The following is a 24,462-nucleotide window of genomic DNA, read 5'->3' as shown; positions in this document are numbered from 1 at the left end:
AAAATTAATAAACAGGAAGTGGGGGGAAAACAGTCTTTGAGACAGCAGGATTAGCCTGTCTTTCCTGTGGGTCTGATGAAGACAGCAGGAGGTACAAGGAACCCAAGGAAGACTGCGGTGCTGCCTTACTCGCAGGAGGCTATGGAGGAGGGCTGGTGGGACAGCAGCCAGGCTGTGTGCTCTGCACATCCCTGGCCCACCAGATCTTGAATTGATCACACTAGTGAAGCAATGACTTTGATTTCAAGAGATCCAGGTGAGTCCTGGAGAGGGAAGCCAGCTTACACCACTGAGACACCCGGCGTGCTGACAGCTCAACAGTGAGGTGTATAGACAGGTATCACTGCTCCCTTCCCTGCCTGTAGTACCTGGTGCTTCAACCCTCCATGTGGGCTGGTTGGCACTTTTTTAACTTGCCATAAGCAGTGTCCTACGAGGGAGCCCAGATGCTCTTTTTTTCAGGACATAGTAGAGAGAGGAGTGGCTGACATCCCTCTCCCCTGGCTGATGTCCTATGTGGGTTTTGCTCTGAAATCCAGGCATTTTAATGGGTTTTATCATCTACACAGACCTGGTGGAAACATCATTAGCTCCATAAAGATATCTTGGCCTTAAAAGGTGGTCAAGAACATTACAAAGCTTTGGGAGATTCCAGTGTGTGCATGCATAGGAGTGGAATAATAGTGAAATAGCAGACAGCAAGGTAATGCTGTTGTTGATAGAACTGTCTTCTGATAGAGTGTGGAAGAGTCCACACTTTGTTAATCTCCACATTTTATAATCTGCATTTAAAATGCAGAGTCTTCCCTATTGCACTCAGCAAAGACTTAATGCCACTGAACAGCAGTGAGATATTCCAGTACTAAAACTTCATTAATTTTACAAAGTATGCTACAGAACATTTCTCAGTTCATTACAAAGTATTACCATAAATAATTGAATCCAAACTAAGTGCATTTGTGATGGTTTATCCTTGCCTTTTTTACAGTGTTTGCTCATTTAGGTTCTGATTTGGAAAATTCCCCCATTTGGAGAGGATCACTTCATCATCAACAGGAATTAGCGAGGTTTTAAGAGTCCGGATGAAGTGGCTGTACAGGGTTTTGTGTGTCTGGACAAGGCATAACTGAGGGCATCCCATCTTTTATCCCAAAGGAGAGCGGGAAGAGGGGAGAAAAGTTACTAAATGATGGTACCAAAAAGAACCTAATCTGTGCCTTGCAAATGAGAGGAAGGACATAGAAAAATGAACCCAGTTCAGTGTTGTCGCCAAAATACCTAAATGCTAGGAGACAAATGCAAATGAAACCCTGAAGACAGCTTTGTTATGGAAAGAGTTGTCATCAGAAGACAGGGCAGAAAAAACAAGTGAGGTGTCTTGAGGAATTAAGAAAGATTTGCAAGTGATTGTAAACCAAGCTGCACCCTTGATACAGGTGAGCTAGTTCCCTTGGAGCAAGTCATTGCAAAACACAGGTATTTGGTGGGTGCCTGGGAAAGAGCAAGTGTGAGAATAAGGCTCAGGTGAGGGAGGCAGTGGACTATATAAGTAGTTTGTGATATGATGGCAAAAAGCAGTAAAATTGTATGCTGCAGTTGCTTGTGGGAAGTGATAGTCATATACTAAGCAGGAACTGAGAAATGCTACCCGTGTCTTTGCTAGCAATCTAGGACAGCTTGGGCTTAAGCCCAGAAAGAGCTAGGAAAATTGGATGGAAGTCAGTAAGCACAAAACCATTAAGAATGGGGAGAGCATGAGCTAAGAAACATTAAAAACTCTCTCTCTAACATGGCTGATTTATGAATTAAGGAGTGTCTGATCACAGGATCCTAGAATTTGAGGGCCATAAGGGAAGAAGTGTCATTTAATGGCATTTTAACTAGCACTGATAGGCTGGGGAAAAAAACCTAAACCCTACAGTAGTTCCCTTATTAGATGGAGAAGGACAGAGAGAAAGACAACCTTGTTAGTTTTTCAGAAGTTGTCTGGATGACAAACACAAAAGAAAATGCAGGATTGGGAGCTTTTTACCCCAGCTAACCCAGTGCCAACACATCTTGGAAGCTAAAGAAATATCAAGGTCAGACATGAAATAAAAATCCTAACCTGGAGAGCAAGACAGGACTGCCTGTGTGCTGGGCAGGTTGGTACAATCCTCTCTTTCAGGAATCTGGGACTCTACAGCTGAGCCACATCACAACGGAAAATAATCCTTTTTCTTTCCAGCTGGTTGCTGATTTTGCTCCTCAGAGTGCTGCTTTAATTGCAATTAAGCTGAATGCAGTTTTTGAGGTTGAAATGGGCAATTACATGATCCAGAGACTTCCCGATTATACTTAAAACTGCACCGATGAATCAAACCCAACAAGATCTGCCTTCCCTTTATCACTGCTTTGCCTAAGTCCAGCTGATTGCTGGGGCTTTTCAGGCACACAGCTCACCCTGCACCCTCACGCCCAGCTCATGGCAAGGCGCCATGGAGGAGCCCAAGGGTAACTTTGAAAGTCGCTTGCAAATTAGTGCAAAGTACATTGGAGAAAGAAGTACAGACAGGAAGATGATGAGAACCAGATCATCTCTTTTCTCAACATGAGCCTAACCTTGAGACACATTGGGGCTGCAGTCCTACAAATGTGTGTGGACACTAGAAGCAATGCAGAGCATGCACTTAGGCAGCAAATACCAGGGGCTAACAGGAGCAGGAGGTGATGGCACTGCTGACGCACCAGGCTTTACAATAAAATGTGAACAAGCCAGCTTTGGGAGCTGGGCTGCCAGCAGCTCGTGTGTCTCTAGTCACGGGAGATGAGCTCCTTCCTTAACAGAGACTATGACATTTTTCAGTGCACTAAGCACTCTCTGCAGTACTGATCTATATCCATCTGAGTTCATTGCTATAATCTACTCTAATAATTATCTGCAAGTCTCTGCATAATCTGTCTGGTTTTAGAATGATTTTTTTTTTCCAGGAAGCTGCGATAAACCCATGAAATTCGATATTCTGCTGTGACAAAGGCATGAAATGCATGAGCTTTGATCATGAATTGCATGGGCCCTCTGCTTACAACACAGCACTGCAACCAGATGTCACAGAGCTTGTTTTAGCAACACAAAACTCAATCCTGACTACTACGGGAGCATTTCACCCATTTCTAGAGTGCCCTGAGTTTTCTGCATGGGGCCCCGGCAGTGGGATTTGCAGAGGGAATCAAGTGTTTTCCCAGGTGATCCCCTAAGTAGCGATGCTTATTGCTAGGGGGGCTAATTTCTGTGGGAGCTGCCTCTGCTCAGCACCTCTGGAATTTGGGATCCACGTGCCGTAACCCTCCAAGCATCTTTAGCATTTTGGCCACAGCATCTAAAGTGACTTTTATCAAGTCCCAAAAAGGTTCCTTCTTTCAAGTTGTCTGCAGGGACTTCAGGAAGGACCACACGAAGGTCGCTGGCAGAGTCCAGACCAGTCCACGTAGCTGAGCCCCCCCAGACAGGCAGATGGCCACGATATTCTAATGGTTCAGCAAGTTATTTATTTCTCTGAAAGAAATAAATGTCTGTACGGTCTGTGCCCAGCCCAGCAATTGTAAGTGCACTGCTGGCACAGATGGGAGCTGTTCTCTGAAAAGGCTGGGAGCTTGCTATTATCTCCAGTGAAAGCATTCTGTTCCAGTACTCCAAGCAAATCAAACAATACTCAGAAGCTACCAAGCCTCCTTCCCTACCTGCTTTCCCAGCACGCCACGTGTCTGCTTTACAGAGCACAATAGCAGTCTCCAAACTATTATTGCTAAGCCAAAAGCAGTGGATTAGGCAGAGGTTGGAAATGTTTTTCACACTCTCCCTGTTCCCCAGCTTTGAGATTATCCTGATGTTTTTATTTATTGGGGAATTCAAGCAGCACTGAGGGGACCTTCACGTTGGGATGTTCATGCCAGAGCTTGTAGGCCATAAGGGGGAAGATCTGTGCAGATGTCTGTGGCCTTTTCCTGCAAGGTGCAGAGAACTGGAGCATCATGTGGCTCTTGGGAGGATGAGGCTTTGTACACTATTGTGGTGAAACCCCAGGACTGATAAGAGACCCACTGCTAGAGACAACTATGGGAGGTTGTGGCCTCAGCAATAAGAGCAATCCCTTTAGGAACAGAAGGACATTGCTTATGGACATGGCCACCTTCAAACCTCCAGTGACTCTGCTTGGGAGACTGGGCTTCTCTGGCCTGCTCTAGAAGGAAACGTGTCCAACTCCTCCATTGGTAATGGGATAGAAACACAAAAAAAGGAAACCTCTTCATGCCCAGTGAAGAATTTATCTGTGATTTTTTAAGCTACCTGCTTCCATAGCATTACTTCAGTGAGCCTACAGGGAAGAGGAAACCTTGAACTTCATTGACCGTAATTAGCCTACCAGCTTGCTGTACATTTTAGGGCAGATTCTCAGCTGTTGTACACCGTCACTGTTCAGATAATAGCAAGTGCATCAACAATGGGCTATTTTGTCTACTGGCCTGCAGTGGTTAATCCCACACTCTCTGCTGGGGTAGTCGTTGTCCCACTCAGTGCTTCCTGGAGGGTTTGATGCACCAGGAGAACGAGGTCCAACACTGTTTTGAAACTCAGATGAAATATGTGAGAAGTCCTGCAGGGTGGAAAGGAAAGGAAGGGTTACAGGAGTATACACAGCAGGAGAAACCTCAGATCTAATAATATTGCATAAAAACATTTACATGCATTGCCCCAAAAACGCTGCAGTGCAGAGCGCAGGGGGAGCCCCAGGGACAGCAGTGGGTCCAAGCCCAGGACCTGAAGCTACCGCAGTGGGGCCTTGCAGAATGCGAGTTGTTGCAAGCAGGTGTCAATGCAGCAACATCTGTTTTACATCCCTCTTTCCCCGTCTTGTTTTTCAGGACCTCCCTTCTCAGGGGGTGGTGAATGGCTGTGGAAGACATGCAGCCATGAAAGCCTTTGCATCAGCAGTCTGGCAATCAAAACCATTTTTCCACTTCAGGTGCAGCCCCCTCTGCAGTAATGCGTTAGCCTGTCATAATGTACAGTAACAAGGTAAGGAACATCCACACAAGCAATGCTCTCTCCATCAGCTGTCACCGCTAGCAATTTAACAAGGATGCTGTGGGACTGTTTTATCTGAAAGCTGATTAGCTTTCCTGATTTTTGGGGATTGGCTTAATTAGGTAACATTAGGCAATGTATATAAACAACAGCCATGGTAGTTACCTGATCAACAACATGATTTTCTCCAAAATATCCAGATTAGGGCAGTGTGGGGTATATTTTTTTTACTTTTTATTTTTTATTCACAAATTTATCTGGAATGAAGCTTCACAAAATGCTGGCCTTACCAACAACTACCCCATTTAAAGTGATTATGAGGATCCCCTTTTATGATTATTTCTGGATAGAGGCTATCACCGCATTACAGAAGCCACTTTTGCTTATGTAGATCTAAAGCTCCATCACCTTGCTGGAGAAGTTACTTGGAACACCCTGAGCAGTTTGGAAATTAAAATCTGATTAAGGATCTAACCTTCCCACATGTGCTGTCTTTTATTATGGTCAGGTATAACTGCGCTTCTACATCCCTGCTCTCCTTTGGTTTTCTTCCACTGCAATATCTGTTCCTAAATTAACAATTTCTGTTTCCTCAGAGTTAGCCCCAAACTGAATAGGTCACATTATGGGAAAGAAAGCTTTGTTCATTGCTAAAGTACTGTATGAATTTTGTGATAGATAGCTAGTAAACATGTGAAACACAAATTATTCAGCCAGCTGGGTGAATATTGCAGTTAAAAGTATCATTAAATAAATGGTAGCAGCTGTGAATTCAGAGCATATGTCCTCCACTGTGAATAGTTTGTCCAGTTCGTATTCCAGATGGAGAAACTCTGGAAACCACTCGTCTCCTCCTTCATACACTGGCAAGTTCTCTACAAGGTATAGGAAATGGTTTTTGCTATAGCCAATTTTTCCTCCACATACATTTTCTCAATAGCAGGTTTAAAGAGGAGAGACTTTGACCCTGCAGGCTGGCTCCCCAAGCGTGGGCTGCTGGGCTGAGCTGGGCATGGCTAAGCATGGTTTGCTTCAGCAGGTTTTACACTTTCATAGCACTGGTCTATAGGATTTGCTTCGCTGCTATGCTGTTAGTATACACATACATGCAAGCACACATTGCATGCTCTCGGCTCTCTGCCACAAAAGTGATTTCCTGCTATTGCCAGGCAGTTGTTTTGAAAAATATTGATTTTAAATTTTTGTTTGTGACATTTCCTCTATCCTTTTTCTCCTCCTCCTCGCAACCCCCCTGGATCCCTGCTATTATCCCATGCCCTTCCAGCCCCTCCTTCTCTCAAGCAATATCACGAGAGGGGTTTCTCACTGACTATCCAACTCATTGTTTAAGATGACCACCAGCAACCCCCCCCAGACAAGGCTGGGGGACCATGTGCACAAGGAGCTTTTACCAGGGGCGTCCCCAGTTCCTGCAGCTTCCTCCACTGAAAGAGCCTTCATTGCTCCACTTGCACAAATCTGCCCCATTTGCAGGGGTGCTCGTGCTCCCAGCTCAACAGTCTTGAAAACGTCACCCCCAAACTATGAGATGTGCAAGCTGATGGAGCCAGGAGAAGACTCCCTTGGGGACAACATCGACACTCAACATCCCCAAACCATCCAGAAACCAACAGACCTAACAGGAAGAGGGGAAACGGTGCGGTTCATGCTGCAAATCCTCTCTCCCTCCGAGAACCTACCTGCTGCCCAGGAGGCGAGGCGTTCATGGGGGGCTGTACCTGTAGTGCCATGGGGGGGGACAGGAGGGGCTGCTGGGGGACCTGCTGCATGCTGAGGGGCTGGCTGAGGAGGGAGCTCTGCGGGTGGTGCAAGGAGAGCTGTTGGTGGAGGGGGGGGCTGATCTGGAAGGAGGGTGGCGGGGAGGCACTGATGCTGGGCAGCATGGGTTTAGAGGTGAGGGTCCGGGAGAGGCCGGGGTGGGGGTGGCCACGGTAATTCTGCAGGTCCGATGGGGACAGGAACGAGCCCAGGCCAGGGTAGGGCGAGGAAGCCTGCGGCGGCATCGGGTACATGGGCTGCTTGGGGGGGATTATTTTGGAAGGTGGATTGCTCTGGGCACTTTTCGTCTCCCCCTGGTCGGCAGAGCTCTGTGGGAAAACAGAATGGAAGGTGATGAGGAAGGAAGGGAGGCAACATCATTATGTATCCCAAGACATCTGTCCATCCAACCAAGCTACCCGGACTGCCCATGGCTCCTGCTCTATTCCTCCCAGCCAGCACATCCACTTCCAGCCCTGGGGCTCGCTGGGTGACCGCAGGCTGGGTGCAGTATCCACATCTGGGAAACTAAAGTCCAGTAACTCAACTGTCCCTTCGGCAGAGCCTGGAGCACCGGAGGGCCATTAACTGGCATGGCGGCAAACTGCCCGCCTGCAGCTCACTTCTTATGTCCACTTAGGTGGGTGACGAAATCACTTTTCCTTCCAATAGAGAATGAATGGGACTGTAAAAACTCTGCTTTCCTAATCTTGTGCATTCCTGCAGCCCTGGTGGGGTCTATAATGCACAGGGCAATGGTGGCCTCATTTCTGCAGGAAAAAGAGAAGAACAACAGGACATTTTCTGGCTTGGACAATGAGGTTTTTGTCCTGCGATGGGCTCTGTAATGATACTCCAGATCCTTTCTCACTCGGCAGCCAGGATCACACTGTGCTGTTTTACTCAAAACAAAGTTGCTCTTCTGCAAAGAATTGGTCATTGGAGAAACTGGAAAAAAATGAAATCACGGAGCGCGGTGACTCCATGCCTTCCATGCTACTGGCCCCACACTGCTGCTAGTCACATTCAAGGCAAGATCCTCAGAGGTTTCCAGAGGGACCAAGAAGAGCTTTTAAACCCCCAAACAGTCCTTTCCATTTCCTTTTTCTGTCCTTGCTGCTGTTCTGTTTACCAGTTAACACAACTAGTGGTGCTCATGTCTGTACAGGGGCTTTAAGCCTTTCTGGTCCACCACTACAATCACATGGATCCTGCAGGTGATGGTTGATTTGGGACATCCCATTATTTCCCACAGCAGCTGAATGCAATGATTAAGTACTGAGGGTGTGGTATAGTACTGAGGAGAAGCTTTGAAGGGAAAAAACAACCTGATATACATACTCACAGCCCAAGGGCAGCACATCCCCCTGAGTCAGCAAGCCTACGAGCTCCGCAGGAGCCACCCCAAATTCACAGGCAACTAATGCCCGTGTCCCCTCTCTGAAGGCATGGAGGAGGACAAGGTGCAAGGTCCCCTGGGATGGGCATCCATGTTTGGAGGATTGGGATGGGCAGGCACTTGGCCCATGATCGCCGCCCCAGGTGCAGCCTCACAGCACCGGGAGTTCCTGCATGAACCTGAAATCCCCTGGAAGTTCACTATTAGGCACCAAAATGGGCTCTCTGGGTTTTGCCTGACAGGAGGGCATTAAGCACATATGTGCTCACATACCCATCAACCCCCAGTTATGGATCTTACTCCCTAAAAGCCCTGCTCTCAGCTGAACATGCATGGGAGGAACAGGATCCAGGGTCCCGAGCAGACGGAACAGCCCAAGTGCCCAGACCAGGGTGCAGGCAGGATGCTGGCACCTGGCTGTTGCCCAGTGCTGGCCAGTGAGCCCAGGGCTGGGGTGTCACCTTCCCCAGGGCCAGTCCCTGGTGTCACCCACGGTGAGCCTCGTCCTCCTGCCCTTGCCGGCGCTCCCTCGTTTGCTGCACTCACACCCCGAGAGCCGGGTAAGGAACAGCCACTAGCAGAGGGGACAGGCAGCAGGGACCCCTTCATCCCTGAGCAGGGACACCCATCGCCTGCTGTGACACCTGCTGATGAAGGCGACCCAAAGCAAGGTCTCGTTTCAGGGTGCTAAAGGCAGAAGGCAGCCTGGCGCCTGCCCTAACCATGCTGCAGAGCATTTCTTTTAGCTCCTCGGGAAGGTGGCTAACACCGCTATCAGTTCCAATAGCACGATTACACTGTATTTCTTATAAACTTGCTCCTCCTGGGAATGTCCCATGAGTTGCAACTAAATTAGCATTGCCACGACCAACGACGGTGCAAGGGCAGGCCGTACCTTGGAGACGAGGCTGGCCCGGTAAGCTGCCAGGGCTTTCAGGTACTCCTTCTTCGCGGCTTCTGTTTTCCTCTTGTATGCCTGAAAGGACCAAGCAATGGATAATAATTAATAAAGTAGAATAGGGTGCTGCTGGGCTCAGCTGCGCCCTGCCTGCTCAATGGGACCCCAACCTCTGCTGAGGCCATACCTGCATGCATGTGTGCACGAAAAACTCATTTCTGCTGGAGAGGAGTTTACCCCAAACCAAGCAAATAAAGCTCCTGGATTGGACCACGCTGGGATTTTTGGAGGCATTGCAGGCCAGAGCGGTCTGCATGCCTAGGCAGATATTTATGCACACTGCTGTAAGAGACATAGCCTGATTTCACAGGGTGAACCCAATGAAATCACTTCCCGACAGAACCAGGGGAGAGTGCGATCCAGGCTCTTAGAAGAGCATGACAAGAGCCAAAATGACAGGACTAGCTTAAAAAATGGTAAGACATTCAGGAATCCTAAACTCCTCATTCATTTTCTTGGCTTTCCCATTATTAAGCCTTTAGAGCTCAAAACTCCAGCTCTTTCTTGCAGTCCTGACAGCTGGGAAGTGCTTTCTCATCATATAAAAGCTGAGGTTTTTGTCTAATCTTATGACTTGGGGAGCTGGGGCTTGCAGGGAAATAGCAAGTATCAGAAGAGTTTGCTACCCTAAGAAAAAAAATAATAAAGCTTTGTAAGAGTGAATTAGTGTTTATTCTTCCATCCCTCCCCTGTAATGAGACATGCTTCATGATCATTTCACAGTGCTGGTACCCTTTCTGCCCAGAGTTTGGTCCTCCACATATGTAAAAATAATGGCGTAATCCAGCCTGTTTCAAGCAGCGTGGGTCCCTATGGGGTTAAACAGATTAAACTGAGCAAGCAAGAAGAATATTTTAAAACAGAATAAAAATTTCAGCAAAAAGGCAGAAACTCGCAAGAAAAATACCCATCAGCCCTCTCCTCTTCTGGAAACTCAAAGCCCTCCTCAAGCGGCGCAGCGGAAGTTGATTTCAATTAGAACAGATTTGCATACATTTAATTCTGCTTTAAAAACAATGACAGCTTTCAATAATCAAGACGCCAAAGCCTAATGGGGATGTTTAGCTCCTTTCCCCTGCAAACTTCCACAGCCATGGCAGCACCCCAGACTCCCTCCTAACACTGACCTCCGAAGGGAAAACAACCTTCCAGCAGTTAAACTATCCAGTTACTTGAATTTCAGTTTAAAATCAGTACAGATAAATTCTATTAAAAATGGATTGAAAACCTTATTTTCATTGCTAAATCAGAGAGACTCCCATAATGAAAAGTTTTGACTTGACACGCTGGAGGTCTCAGATGGTAATTTTCTGAAATGGAGCGTTTTCCTACGTTTGTCTTTGGCTTTATGGTATTCAGGAAGTATTATATTTGCTCCATTCAGAACAAAATTACATTTCAAAATGTCAGCCTGAAGAAGAGTTTGCCTGTGAAAAGCAACTATTTCTTCAAACTGTATCAGCTCCCCTAATAAAAGCTATTACCTTTCCTACAATCCTCACCTCACTTATGTCCGTAGCCCATTGCAGTGGCACCAGTGCTACTGCCACGGCATTTACTGTAAAACAGAAATATGGGGTGTCCACCAGCTCTGCTGCTAACAGATGCTCTTAAATGCAGTACCTGATGCCTGCACAGCAAAGAAATATGAATTCCTGTGTCTTAGGCCACTGTAACAGGGGTCATAGCTGGGTGCTGATGTATTAAAAACATTTTTTTTTCCCTCTGTAACAGCAAAATACCAAGAGCGTTTTTTTTTTTTTTTTTTAAATCTGGGACAGTGGGAAATCAAAGTATTCACAGCTACGCGGAGACAAATTCAATTATTAGGAAGACTTGTCTGGAGAAAAACCTGCAATTTATGGGTAGTGGCAATTTATGGCACGTAAATGAGACTTCCTTAACCTAAATGCAAATAAATGAATAACCAATAAATTCTGTGCCTGTCTTCATCCCCGTCACTTGTTTTTTCTGCTACACCCCTTTTTTTTTTCACTCTTCATCTGTCCTTGTCTTTTTTAGACAGTGAGCAGGCACTGTGTCTCACTTGTATTTGGAAAGCGCTGCCGGGCGGTGTCTGAGGCAGCAGGACTGGGAAGGGGCAGCCGAGTAGCGTGTCCTCCCGAAGGGAGAGGGAGATTGCTCCGAGGAGGAGCCTCTGTGCTGCTCGGGCCAGCCCTTGCTCCAGCTCTGGCCACGAGCAGGGCTACAGAGAAGGGTAAGAGGGCAAGCCCAGGCGGTGTTTCCTCTGATGCTCCTCTGATGCTCTCTCCAGCTCTGGAATGTTCCTGGTGGATTATCTTGTTTGTGATCGTAGACTCACAGAGTGGTTTGGGTTGGAAAGGACCTTCAAAGACCATCCAGTCTAACCCCCCTGCCATGGGCAGGGACACCTTCCACTAGACCAGGTTGCTCCAAGCCCCATCCAACCTGGCCTTGAACACTTCCAGGGATGGGGCATCCACAACCTCTCGGGGCAATCTCTTCCAGTGTCTCACCACCCTCATTGTAAAAACCCGTCCCTAAGGGTATCCAGCTGGGACTTCTGCAGTCCTGCCCTGCATGCGGGGGGCTTTCTGCACCCACACAGTGCTCCGTCGAGGACACTGAGCAGCAAAACCACAGCCTGCCACTGGGGAAACGCCGTGCTGATGTGGGAAGAGCGGATCTGAACAAAACTTCTCATGAATCCTCTGTGTAAAGGCAGCTCTAGTGCAGTATTTATAACCTTTAAAATTTTAATTTAAACATTGACAAAACCATGTTACTTTCTAATTAAATCCCATTTTCTCCCAGGGATTTTAATTTCAAAGTAATTTATCAGATTTAAGGGTTCTCAAAACATTTTGCATGTTTTTCTTTCTAACCTGCCATGCCCGCTGATTTATTTTCCTTATTCGTTAGCAGGAGGATTCATTAGTCATTAAGTGAGTGGGTGGGTTGGGGGGGGGGAGCAAAATGGTTAGTGATTATGAAAACAAAAAATCAGAGCTGTAAGAAGCATATGTTGGGATCATAATCCTGACACCTCTGTGTCTCAGCAAAGCAGCTAGTAATTGTACCGTAATGAAATGTTCTTGTTTGATAACCAGTTAATTAGAGAAGACAATTATTCCAAACCCTGCTGACGCCCACGAACGGCTCTGTGTGGCGCAGGCACTGAATGACAGCCGGAGCTGTTATCGGTAACCTCTGCATCCCGTCCCGCCTGCTTTAGCAGAAATGCTGCTTCCCAAGCCTGGGGAGTGACGAAAAGAACTCAAACTCTCCCCAAAAAATCAAGGGGTCCACTGATCCCAAGTGAAAAGGTCTCTGCTGTAATCATGGATGGAGTTTGGGGCATTTTGCTTCAAAAAAGAGATAGACCGTCAGGACAGAAGAGATGAAAAGTGCAGCAAAGGTCTCCAGGAGGAGAGCTGAAGGACTCCATTTATTTAGCTAGAAAAGAAGACCATGAGGAGCCATGGCCTCCAAATGCGATGCAGCAAAGGAGGCACTGAACGATCCTTTGCATCTACTGCAGATAGGAAAAGAGGCAATAGGCTTAAATTGTAACAAGGGAAATGTTGGCTAAGCAAGAGGAAAGCGTTTCTAACAGTAAGGATAATTAAGCATGGGAAGAGATTGCCTGGGGAGATGTGTAATCTCCACCACTGAGGGTTTAAGAACAGATTAGGCACACATCCATCAAGAATGGCTTAAGTAGAGATGATCCTGACTTCAGGCAGCAGTATGGTCTGGTTGACCTCTTAAGTCTCTCCTTGCTCTCCTTTCTATGATTCCATGGCTGAGTTTTTTTTTCCCCCCAAATGTATAAATTTGGATTTTATTCTGCTTGTAAATCTGGAGGGTTTTTCTTGTAACTATTATACACTTTCCTGCAAGATATCTCTTGGGATCATCATAACTTATGGCTTATTCATAAGATGACTCTAAAGTACTTCCTCCCTGCATGGTGATGTCTGCTACATCACCCCGCTCTTTGCATACAGCCTCCACACAACCATCAGAAATGCATACAGCAAACATGGCCACATCATCCTTATTCCTTCCCAGCTCTTCCTCACGTCCTCGCACCCTCCTCTGTATCCCTCCTGCTCCCTTCTTGGGGAAGACTTATTCTGTCCCTCTCCCCATTAGAACCAACTAACCCAAGCTACGTTTACTGTGTAAATCTCAGCACATCTCCTTCGGACTAATACCTACAGTCTGGCTTGCTAAGTCCTGATGTCAACGAGCTTGGACATGGGAGGCACCCATCAATGATGCCCATCACGAGGTTGCTGGTTAAACGGTGCTCCAATTCCCCCAGGCTCTCCCACCTATGGCATGGGAGCAGTTGAGCATCTGACATCCCTAAGTACTCCTACATAAAAGGCCCTGGCTATGGGAATTATTTGCATGGTTTCAGGAGAGCTCCTCCTTTACCCTCATGGAGATACAGTGTTGTGAAGCAGTCCTTTGGAGAATTAATGGATAAACTCATAATCAAGTAGCAATTACCATTGATTAAAGCATCCTGAAAGATTCCTGCTTTCCTCTGCCTTGACTTCATGGTGCCACCTGGCTGCAAGTCATCTATCACTCCATGTGAGGGCACAAGTGTGCTCCCAGGACAACCCACAGATGACTCCAAATGAAACAGAGGAGGAGGGTGACAAATCCAACCCCTAACCTCCAATGAAAAGCACACAACATTCATCTTCCACACTTCTGATCTTGCTCTCCAAGAAGAGAAGTCACACTCTTGGAGCTGTTTCTAAGAGAAGTTCTGACCCTTCACATCTTCCCTATCATTATCCTGGTCTCCACCAGACCTCTCTTGAAACCTTGTTTGGGCTTGGTGCTTTCACCGTTCTCTGGTACATTGCTTTCCTTGACACTGAGAAGATGCTAAAACCTCCTTCCAGGCCAGGGCAATCGGTTGGACCCTTCCAGCCCCTCATTGCCAGGGCTTTGGGGCAGCAGCAGGAAACTGCAACTAGTGGTGGCTCCACCAGTGACAGCTCTGTACGATGCTGGAATTGCGCGGTTTGATGGCCACACTGCCAGACAGCACCTGCCCCATGCAGTTCCCATGGGATCTCTCTGTGATGGCTCTGCCATAATACAGCTTTACAGCTGGCCCGAGATGCCTCTGTCCCACTGCACATATATACAGTGTCCTGTCACCAGGTAATGTATCAGGTTCAATGAGCAGATGGATCTGATTAGATGGGTGATCTATTTTTTTCTGCTGAGTGAGTAATTTTTCTGCTGGGTAATTTATCCCTGGAGTGTGAATGCTGTGTAATTCTCCAGGCTGTGCATTTGTATGAGAAAATCACATATGCATTTGGCCATGGAGTCACTTAGCATTACAGAACTGGTCCTGGTGAAGCAAGGCTATCGCAAGCTAGAACTCATCTCTGGTACCTTTGTGTCCCCAGTGAGTCCCCAGACTCAAAAACTCAACTGGAAATGCTGATTTTGTGTGACTTTGCTTCTGCTCACTTAGGATGGGAAGCCCTGGTTTAGTCTGAGGTTCACTCAGCAGATTGCTCAGGAACTTCTTGATGCCTCTGCTCGGAGTTTCCAGGGTCTAGGGAAACACTGACTCAATGCTTTGAATTTGTTGCTGGATTTCCAAATGAAAAGAAGCAGGTTCCAGAGACATCTGCAACTGCCAGCTTGGCAGTGTTCCCCGTGCTCCATCGTCACCAGCCTCCAAACCAACATCCTTTTCCCCCAAAATACAGTGGGCAATGGGAAGGTGGCAGAGAAGAGCAAATCCCACCGGTGACTTCTCAATATGCTCCAGAGAGTTTCCAGGCTTATCCTCCAAATGAAATCCCCCTGACAGAGGACAGCCACCCAGGGCTGGGTGTCACCTGCTCTTGAGCTGAGATGGCCCACAGCAGGGCCGGTGGTCCCATGGAAGGAGGGGAGGGGGCTGCAGCCCTGCCAGGTGGCACAAGCTGGGACCAGGCTGTGGGCACTACGACCCTGCCGGGAAAAAATCCTTCCTAGTGAATTAGCAGAGTTTGGTCCAATCTAGTGCTCAAATTCTTCTAATTTCTGTCAAATCAGGCAGCCCTTTTAAACCTCACTGGATAACGCTGCAAATGCTGGTCTATATCTGCTAATGAAAAAAAATAACACCAAGCCATGGGATTCTGTGAGCCTCAAGCAGGGACCTGGAGCTGCAGGCAGATTACTACGACAGGTACCCCATTTGATGATAATGGCTGAATTAGCATTTCACTCTCCACCAAAGTCTAAGCTATCTCTACAGGAACAGCTGCTAAACTATTTGCAAAGTTCAAAGAGTATGTATTAATATTTTTTTTCCCCCAAGTCACATTCTTCAGATTCCCATGTAAGCTTCTTAGAAAGGGCCACGCCAGCTGTTGAAGAATGAAGATTACAACATCCTGCTAATGCAGTGCTGGAGATATTTAAAGGTATTGTTATTTATTACTGTTACGCACGCATGGCCACACTGGAAGGGGTTAAAATGAGGAAGAAAACGGCGCTTTGCCGAACAGGTGTCCTTGAGCAGTACCCAAGGACACGGAGATTGCTAATCCTGTATTCCACAGCATGATCAAATCACCAGGCAACAGATATAAATAAAAAAAGGCAGGAAATAAGGAAATTTAGATACAAGTGTGTCAGAGGGAAAATGAAGATTCATTGTGAAGAGGCTGAGAAGAGAAGAAGAAGGAACAAAATGACAAAGGCACAAATGATAAACCAGTAAGAACAAAAGAAAGCGGGGGGGGGGGAAGCCTCTCTGTGAAATACATGTCTGTGACAGCAGCAGCCAAATCAAAGATGCTCCTAGATTATATGGTTTCTTGCATAATATGCATTCTGGTTCCTGCTCGGTGTTTGTCTTTCAGCTAGCGCACAGGGAAAAAACCATATCTGAAATGGGACGTGAGCAACCTTTATTTTCCTTGTTTCATCAGGAGGAGAAAGCAAATTTGCTTTGTGGGAGCAGCAGCACCTGCTCAATGGCAAATAAATAGCTACAGCTTTGATATTACGGTGCATATAATCATTAGCAGCACAAATGGCAGAGGATTAACCCTCCGCGTGCCAGCCTGAGCTACCTGGCAAAGATGTGGCGTCTCATTTCTGCCTGCAGAAATGCTCCACGTAGCGTCTCCGGGCCGAGCGCAGCTGGAGCGGGGCTGAGGCTCTGCCTGCCTGGGGGGTGGCACAGGACCACCCTTCCTAGCCCGAGGCACTGGCTGTGTTGCACCCGCAGTATGGCAACAAGCCACCAGCACCGGGGTTTCTTTATCCCTTTGGCACTGGCACGGTGGCTACACCATGCTCCGCATAACTCCTCTGTGCACGATGGAGCTGGGAGGGATGGAGAGATAATCCTGCAGGCACAGCGGGGCGCGTGCTGGGGGCTGCTGACACGTGGTGGGGGATCACGAGTCCAAAATGCCCTGGCTGAGGTTGGGTTTATTGGCCAGCTTGCTTTGAACCCCCTCCCTGGTTGCTCCCCGCCTGTTCTGCCTGCTGTTTTCCCACAAGGCAGGAACCAAAACACACCTAGGGCTGGGGAAACACTGTGCCCACTGGAAGATGCAAAATACAGTTTGTAAACTTCATCTGAAGCAGAAACCACAGTGGTGCGAAAGACTACTTGATAACTGCATGGTGGGGCTGGGGTCTGCACATCAGCCCTCTGGAGATGTGATGCCCCAGCCCCACCCTGAACATCTCAGGAGCTGCAAGAGATCCACATCTGGGACCACAGCCCAGCCCCAAATCAGATTCTACGGCCTCAAATCCACCCTCTTTTCTTATGTCAGGAAGAGGGGAAGCTTTCTTTAGCTAAAACCTTGGTCACAACTGAGCAAGAACATCCAGATTTGGCTCTTGCTTGCATACTTTGCCATCGCTGTGTTGGCTTTTCCCTGGGTTGTCTTCTGCACTGCTTTCTTCAGTGAGGATATGAAGATACTCAAAACCACTGTTGTCAGCAGAGCTAGGAGCAGTGCACCAGGTGAAATACTTCCCTTTTCCACCTTTCCACACCTTCCCAGAGCATGATGCTCCTGCCTGGCTATGTGCAGAACCATGGCCCGGTGCAGCCACGTGGCATCCTGGACTCCCAGGTCCCAGCAGGATTTTGGCCAGCGTCCAAAATCCCGAGACGTGCCAAGAGAGCGCTTGGCATGTGCTGCCTGCCTTCATCGTGAACGCTTGCATCATGTCCTGCAGTCCTTGGGAGAAAGGATCTGCGGGACAGCCCAGGCACTTGTTTTCACATATTAAAGACATTTTGTTAATGTCTTTAATGTTAATTTTTTTCTTTTCCTTTTTTCCTTTGTATTGCATTGCCTTATGAATCTAAACAAACTTGACTGGAGATGCTGGCAGAGGAAAGCAAACAGGGACTAAATAAATTCGCTTCCAGCCAAACACTTCAAGAGTGAACGTGCCACATTGCACAAACCAGCAATACGGTCCCAGAGCCAAAGATAAATAGCGTCCCTCCAGCTGGAGTCCTGGGCAGGGAGGTAGCTGTCGTGGGAGAAAAGTATACAGCTGGAGACAAAGCCAGGAAGTTAATATTTAAGCATTCAGACAAGGAACAAATGACTTAATTAAATCAATTACAGAGGGAGAAATGGAGCCACTTAGAAAGCGTGTGTAAAGAGACAGCAAGGCTGCTACTATCTCATAAAAGAGAAGGAGGGAGAGTTAGCAGGGAAGATAAACGGACTGGTTTAATCCCTGCTGTTAATTAAGAGCTGAGCATTTGCACTGCGCTGAGTCAGGGTCACACCAGCACTTCCATTATATAAACCACATTTACAGCTAAGCTCAGTGCCCAATCTACAGAGATATTTGTAACCAGATGGAGTAAGGGAGAGGCAGACCGAGATGTTGGGAGGGATGAAAGCAGGAGAAAGAGGTGACATAAAAGCTTTTCCACGCTCCTGAACCTCCCACGCCTGGCACCAATAGCCCAAATCCAGCCTCTGCCCTGCAACTTCTGAGGCAGCAGGGCTGGGGTCAACCTGCTGCGCAAGGAGGGGATCTTCCTCCCTTCTTCAGCACGAGAAATTCCTGCATGATCCCCCAGTGATCCGTCCAAAGAGGAAAAAAAGGGAAGATCATGAAAACATCAAAGTCACACTTTGCACAGTATGGAGACTCCAGATGGATCAGCAAAAGTGGTTTCATCCCAGAAGATGCCTTGCTCTTATTCCTGACTTGGTGCGGGGTGGAAGGCAAGGCTATATCCTAGCATGACTTCCATTTAAATGACTTTTTTCTTCCCTGCTGCTCCCTCTCCAAATGTAGCTGCTTCAAATGCTGGCTGTGGACACCCAGCGAGAGACGGAGCCAGCCTGACGCTGGCAGCCAGGCTCTAGGAGAAGGGCTCACCGCTCACAGGGGATTGTCGGTTAGCGCATGTTTGGGTTCAGAGACACATCACACACAGTGTCAGATCTCGCTCTGCCTGATAAAAAGACATACTTGCTACGGAAAGCGTTCCCTGGGGTTTTCTCAATAGGCAACAAGCAATTACATGCTTTTGTAACTGACTCAGCATCCACAAAACAGTTAAAGCAGAACCTAGAAGTCTCTGTATGAAGCAGACTGAAAGTGGTCGACAGCTTTGGGGCAGGAAGGTTTCCTCTGCGAGGCCGCTTCAGACATCTCTTTCCTGAGCTTTTAAAGCCTTAACATTAGACTTGAGGCCAGCGATGTAGAGAGTTAATAGTTTTTAGCTGGTTTGCCATCACTCCTTGTAAGTAAATAAGCAAATGCAAACCCATCTCCCATCTAAGGCTGTAAAACCCCCATGTCAGAGAAAGGCCACTGATGTTTTTGCCAAGTACAATCTTATCAAGAATAATTGGTTGTCATAAAAATTAGCTCTTCCCCATGTAACAACTGAGAGTTTTCTAAAAAAGGGGCAGAGCTAAAGCAAACTTAGCGCATCCTTCTGCAGCCCCATTCCTGCTCTGCCTGCGACATGGGTCAGACCCTCCCTCCTTGGGGCATGCGGGTGGCAAAGACCTGCATGCAGGGCACCCCAAGGAGGTGTCCAAGGGCCAGGACACATCACCGCTGCACCGACTTGGAGCTGAGAGCATGGCATGCAAACCACTCAAGCATGGCCTCGAGTGGCAGTGGGCACTTCAGCACCACTCCTGAAAATAGCCTCCATTTCTGTGCATACACTTCAGCCTTTTTAAGCCCCTGGCCGCGCTCCTAATGTGCTTGGGGAGACTCTGACGCTCTGCACCACAGAAAAACACTTTCAACAGTTGAAAGAAAAAAAAAAAAAAAGAGATCAGTAACTCACTTGTTTTTGTTCTTCTCCCAAACTGTCCCACATTGATGCAACAATTTTTGATACGTCTCCGAAAGTAGCATTGGGGTTTTGCCCTTTGATGGCTGCTTGCGTGTCTCTGAAAAAGAGGGCGTAGGCTGACACCGGCTTTTGGGGCTCATTAGGATCCTTCTTTTTCTTCTTCTTTTGGCTTTTGGGCTTTTTGCCCAGGTCTGTTGATGGTCTTTTCTCTCCAGTAACCTGCAAAACCAAGAGATGAACCTTAGCAGTTGGCTGGGAGTAATCTGATATGAGTCCCTGCTACAGCTTGTTAGCAAAAGGCACGAGAGAGGGCATGGGCAGAGGAGGGCTCCCAGTGTGGTGAGGAGTGCAGCAGCCCTGGGTGTCTCTTTGGCCCTAGGATCATTACACAAACTGCTGGTGGGTGCCTGAGCCCAGCTTGGGTGCCTCCTCACAGCCCAGTTCACAGCTTGGGTTCATCCCTTGCTGCTCCAGTGGTCCCTGCTCCAAAGCTGGGGCTTTCCAGTCACTCATCCTCAGACAACCCCCTTCCCCCTCCTCCTCCCTGGCATCACAAGCTCACTCACTCCTTGGTCCTTGTGGGACCTCTCCAAATGCCTTCCTTCCCAGCCAGATCCCTTTAGCAGTCCATGAAATTTTTCCATACTCAGCTTCCACATGGCTTCTGATTTCCAGCTCAATAATGCCCCTTTGCAAGCTGCTTCTGACTTTCCTCGTTCATGTGTGTGCCGGTGGCTCAGCCTCCGCACTCCCTAGGCAGGGGGGTCGCAAGCACTGACCGAGCAGCATCGGCATCACATTAGCCATCGTGCAGGGGCTGTCCAAAATTTGTTACCCCCTCCTAACAGCTATGTACCCCTATCCAGAAATTAAACTATTTTAATCTTATGTATTAAACGCTTTGCATGCACCGCTCACTCTTTACAACTGGTGGTCTGGGTGCAGCAGGATGACTAGGTCTGGCGGTATCCATGCTCGGTGCCCTGTGGGTGGTTGAACCAAGGGGAGCAGGACACAGGCAACAGTAGTTGGACTTTGTGGATGCTCAGCAGGAGACACTGCCACTGCGCTGGGAAGTGAAACAGCAAGGCTGGAAACAGCGATGCTTCCAGTGAAGGTAGCACAGAAAGAAGATCCTATGGCTGAGCCTCCACCAGGACGCCCTGGGCAGCGTGTTGAATATATGGGACTGCAGAATCCTCTGTGTGACCGGGTGCAAAGGAAAAGACCCCTGGAAAGCACTTGGACATACATCAAAGCTCTCAATGCATTAACTACGGTCAGTGAAAGCTCGCACTACAGGGAAGCTTATGTTATAGTGGAGGAAAAACTAAATACACCAGAGGTTAAACACGGCAGACAATAAAACCGTTTGCTGCCAGTTGGCTGCTGCAGTCTGGATCTCTGCATCCTCAAGGGCAAATGGGTGCCAGCACCCCTGCCTGCAGACCCACAGTGCTGAAGCACCAAGTGCTAGGCCACTACCTGACTTCGGCAGTCCCGGCTCTGCTGGGCTAATTATACTACTGAGAAAGTTGCCCAGTGTGTCACTTAGATGTTTAAGAAAAATTTTAAAAAATCAATTGACACAGGTCTAAACACCAAGCTGTGAAAACTGTGCCTCCCAGTGAGCTCTGGGAGCAGAAAAGGCCTTTTCTCCTGATGGATTTGCTGATTCGATTGCGTGCTTGGAAGCGCTGGGATTTAAGAGGCTTCACTTCAGCTGGCACAGGCCAGGCATGGGGAGGAAAGGGCAGCAGCACTCCTGTTCTCCGCTCAGCAGCTCTTGACTGGTCATTAAGTTCAGTATCAGCGCAGTGACATTTGTCAAACAGACAGTGACCATTAGTGAATGAGCAGAGGGACCACAAAAATTGCATTTAATTTAAAATTGCCCAATTGGGCTTGAATGGGAGGCCTGGAGGTGAAAGGCCAGCTTATTAGGAGAAAAAAAATGCATGACAGGGCTTCAGCCCATTAGCAAGTGAAATGGTATTTTAACTAACTGTAATCCTGTTTGATTCACTTAAGTGCTGTGGGGGGGGACCTGCTCTCCTCACAGACGTTGACCAAGCGAAGGAGCCAGGAACGGGCGCAATTCAACCACAGCCGTGATGACAGTTTCACAGTTGGACCTGCTTAGATAGCACCAAAAAGCAAATGGTATTTATGGAAAACAGACGCTGCCTGCAAGGCTGCCTGGAGCCATCAGTTCCCAGGAGGGAGCAGAGCAGATCAGGACTTTGCCTGGTTTTCCTGGCGTTCACCAGGTGTGATGCAGCACGGGATGAGACAACAGCCCAGCCCTGGGCTGCAGAAGACGCTGGAACAACCAAAGCCATGGCTAAAGGCAAGCCCCTGAGAGCCAGTGCCTCGCTGCTCCAGAGCAACTGCATCCCCCAAGGGGTGAGCCATGGTCAAAGTGACAGTGAAGGCTTGTGCAGCGGGATGAAGTGTATGGCCACCAGCCCCTGCATGGACCTGCTCTGGAGAGGCAGCAGAAGGCATGTTTAACGCCAGATGTGGACTGGGGAAATTCACTGGTGACAGATGTGATCCCATAAACTGGTGGCTTGGTGCCTTCTTAGATGCTGAACCTGTGAAGAGCAGGAACCTCATGGACACCATGATTTTAATAACTACGGAGAGAGATTGCTAATCCAACTGGAATCTGGGCTGTAACTACCTCTCCCTCCCGTGCATGTGTACATCCCCCTGAAGCAATGAAGCAGGTAAATGCATCAGTGAGGCTGGGAGACCTCCTAAAATCATAAGCTCCCTGGCTCAGAGGACCTGCTGGATCTGAACTACCTGCTGGCATCAGATCCATTTCTTTAACATGTGGCCTTCTTGGTCACAAGATTAATTTCTGCATGTTAGACGCTGCTTTGATGACTTGTGGCAGAAAGGCCCTTAATGGCCATACGAAAAATGACCCATGGGTGAATACAGCAGCTGCGTAGATAGAGAAAGCAAACAGAAACCTGCAGGCCACAATGCGGTTCTGCTGCTTTCTTTACACTTACGGTCTTCTTCCTCCATCAAATACATCGCTCCTGTTCCACCTCTCTTGATGGGTAGTTTACAGGGCAGAAAAATGAGGAGGCATGCCTTTAGGATTAGGAAAAACTAAAATCTCTGCAAGTTGTCAAAATTTGGACATCTCCAAATTCTTCGTACCCCCCCAGGCATCACTGGCTCAATGAGAACAGAAGATCCAACCCCAAAGCTGTGTCCTCCCCAGTGACTCCTGCAGCCCTGCCTGCCCAGGAGGAAAGCTGGGTGATGCTGAAAGAGGCAGTGAGAGAGAACCTGGTGTGTAACTAAGCTGAAACTCATTTTCCGCTGACATGAAAGATTCAGCTCCCAGGTAATTGCCTGGAGCTGTGTGACATGGGCTCTGGGAGATGGTAGACCATGGGGTCCAGCAGCACAACCCATCCCACAGTGTCCCCTAAATGTGGAATCGCAGAGTTGGAGAAACTCTATCTATTTTCAATCATGTGTATCCCTTCTTTTTACAGTTTTATTCCACTGAAGCTGGTTTTGCATCCATGTGTGCACTCTGCTTTGAAATGTCCTGATCTGAAGTGAAAGCTGCCAATGGATGAAAAACTACAGGATTGATGGGAATACATTTGCCTGGATTTCCATGGAAAGGGAAAGTTTTTTTCTCAGTCCTAGCATTTTCCTAGTTTTCCAGTCTCTGCACTGTTTGATGCTTTGGTTATACTTTCAAATCCTGTCACAATCATCTGTTTTTGCAGAACAAAGGTACAATACCAGCGCTTCTGGTGTCAGCCTTGGATCAGCACCTTCCAGGAGAAGGTTTTCCATGAAAGGCTTTAATCTAAGACCCCCAGGGAGCCCAGTGATTGACCTGCAGGCATGGAGACCCATTGGGTGTTGAGGCAGCAACCCTGCAATCACTGCAATTTGCCCTCAGTAAATAACAGACAGAAGACTCATGGAACACAGCATGTGTTGTTTGCTTTGCTGGTGCATTTTGAGAAAGATGGGCAAAAAAAGAAGGTGTCCCCAAAACCACAGGAAATCCTTGGGTTTCTCGATGTCATGCTCAGCAGCAGTTGTGCTGGCTGTAGAGGCAGACTCTGTGCCACTAAGACATTGATGACTACCTGAAACACTGCCTGGGTGAACTAAAAGGCAGAAGACTTTTCCTCTTTTAATTTCTGGGTTTTTTTCCTTAGCAAGCCCTGTCCGGTGAGCTCAGTTAAATCCCACCCTGCATTCTTTTCCTCCCCTGTTTCAATCTCCTCTACCTGCCACCAGAAATATAAGTTTGCACCCAAGCATTTGCAGAACCTTAGCCTTGAACCTGCTTTGCTCATCAAAACCCTCATCAGAGGAAACTCTGCAGATCGATGGACCTGGTAAACCGTGGAGAGAAAAGCCCAACTCTCATTGCCAAACTTGCTGCATGCACAATCCAAGCATGTGTGCTAGCCTGCCATGCTGTACCTCACCCTAGGTTGGAAACAATTTCCTCATCCTTGGGGAAGTCTCCCACTATATATACATGTTTAAAAAAAAGAAGACCGAAAGTCTGTGCTCTTATTTAGTGCAATTTATCCCTCACTGAAAAACATAATCTGCCATTTTCTTGCTGTCTGTTAAAACAGGCGTGACTGCACGTACCTTATAATGTGACTCTGTCTCCTCTTCCTGAGTAGAACTGGAGGGAGATGGTGTAGCAGACTTACTTCCCGGGGGCGATGGGGAACCGTGGGTAACACTGCTCCGCATCCCCATCTGAGAAATCAGCTGTGACTGGCTGAGAGCGCTCATGGGGCTGGCTAACATCCCGGGGCGATTGATCAGGGGCACTTGACGGTTGGACTCATAGGACGTGGCGTCTGAGTGGACCATCTCCTGGATCTGAGTTAGGAGAATATCACTTTGTA

General features: G+C 47.9%; 1 protein-coding gene across 3 annotated transcripts in view; it reads right to left on the bottom strand.

Annotated features, from left to right (window-relative positions):
* Positions 1-24,462, bottom strand: part of TOX2 (TOX high mobility group box family member 2) — a 157,765-nt gene that overhangs the window by 1,795 nt on the left and 131,508 nt on the right. For all 3 annotated transcript variants that reach the window (XM_069807357.1, XM_069807366.1, XM_069807371.1), the window contains exons 4-8: positions 24,197-24,436; positions 19,529-19,756; positions 9,139-9,219; positions 6,766-7,173; positions 4,504-4,634 (exon numbers count right to left, since the gene is read on the bottom strand). In XM_069807357.1, the coding sequence (XP_069663458.1) occupies positions 4,504-4,634; positions 6,766-7,173; positions 9,139-9,219; positions 19,529-19,756; positions 24,197-24,436 (1,088 nt within the window). The remainder of the gene's footprint in view (positions 1-4,503; positions 4,635-6,765; positions 7,174-9,138; positions 9,220-19,528; positions 19,757-24,196; positions 24,437-24,462) is intronic.

This window comes from Haliaeetus albicilla, chromosome 2 (assembly GCF_947461875.1).
Source record: "Haliaeetus albicilla chromosome 2, bHalAlb1.1, whole genome shotgun sequence".
Lineage (NCBI taxonomy): Eukaryota > Metazoa > Chordata > Aves > Accipitriformes > Accipitridae > Haliaeetus > Haliaeetus albicilla.
The sequence above is the reverse complement of the archived record's forward strand: the minus strand, read 5'-3'. Positions and strand labels throughout refer to the sequence as shown.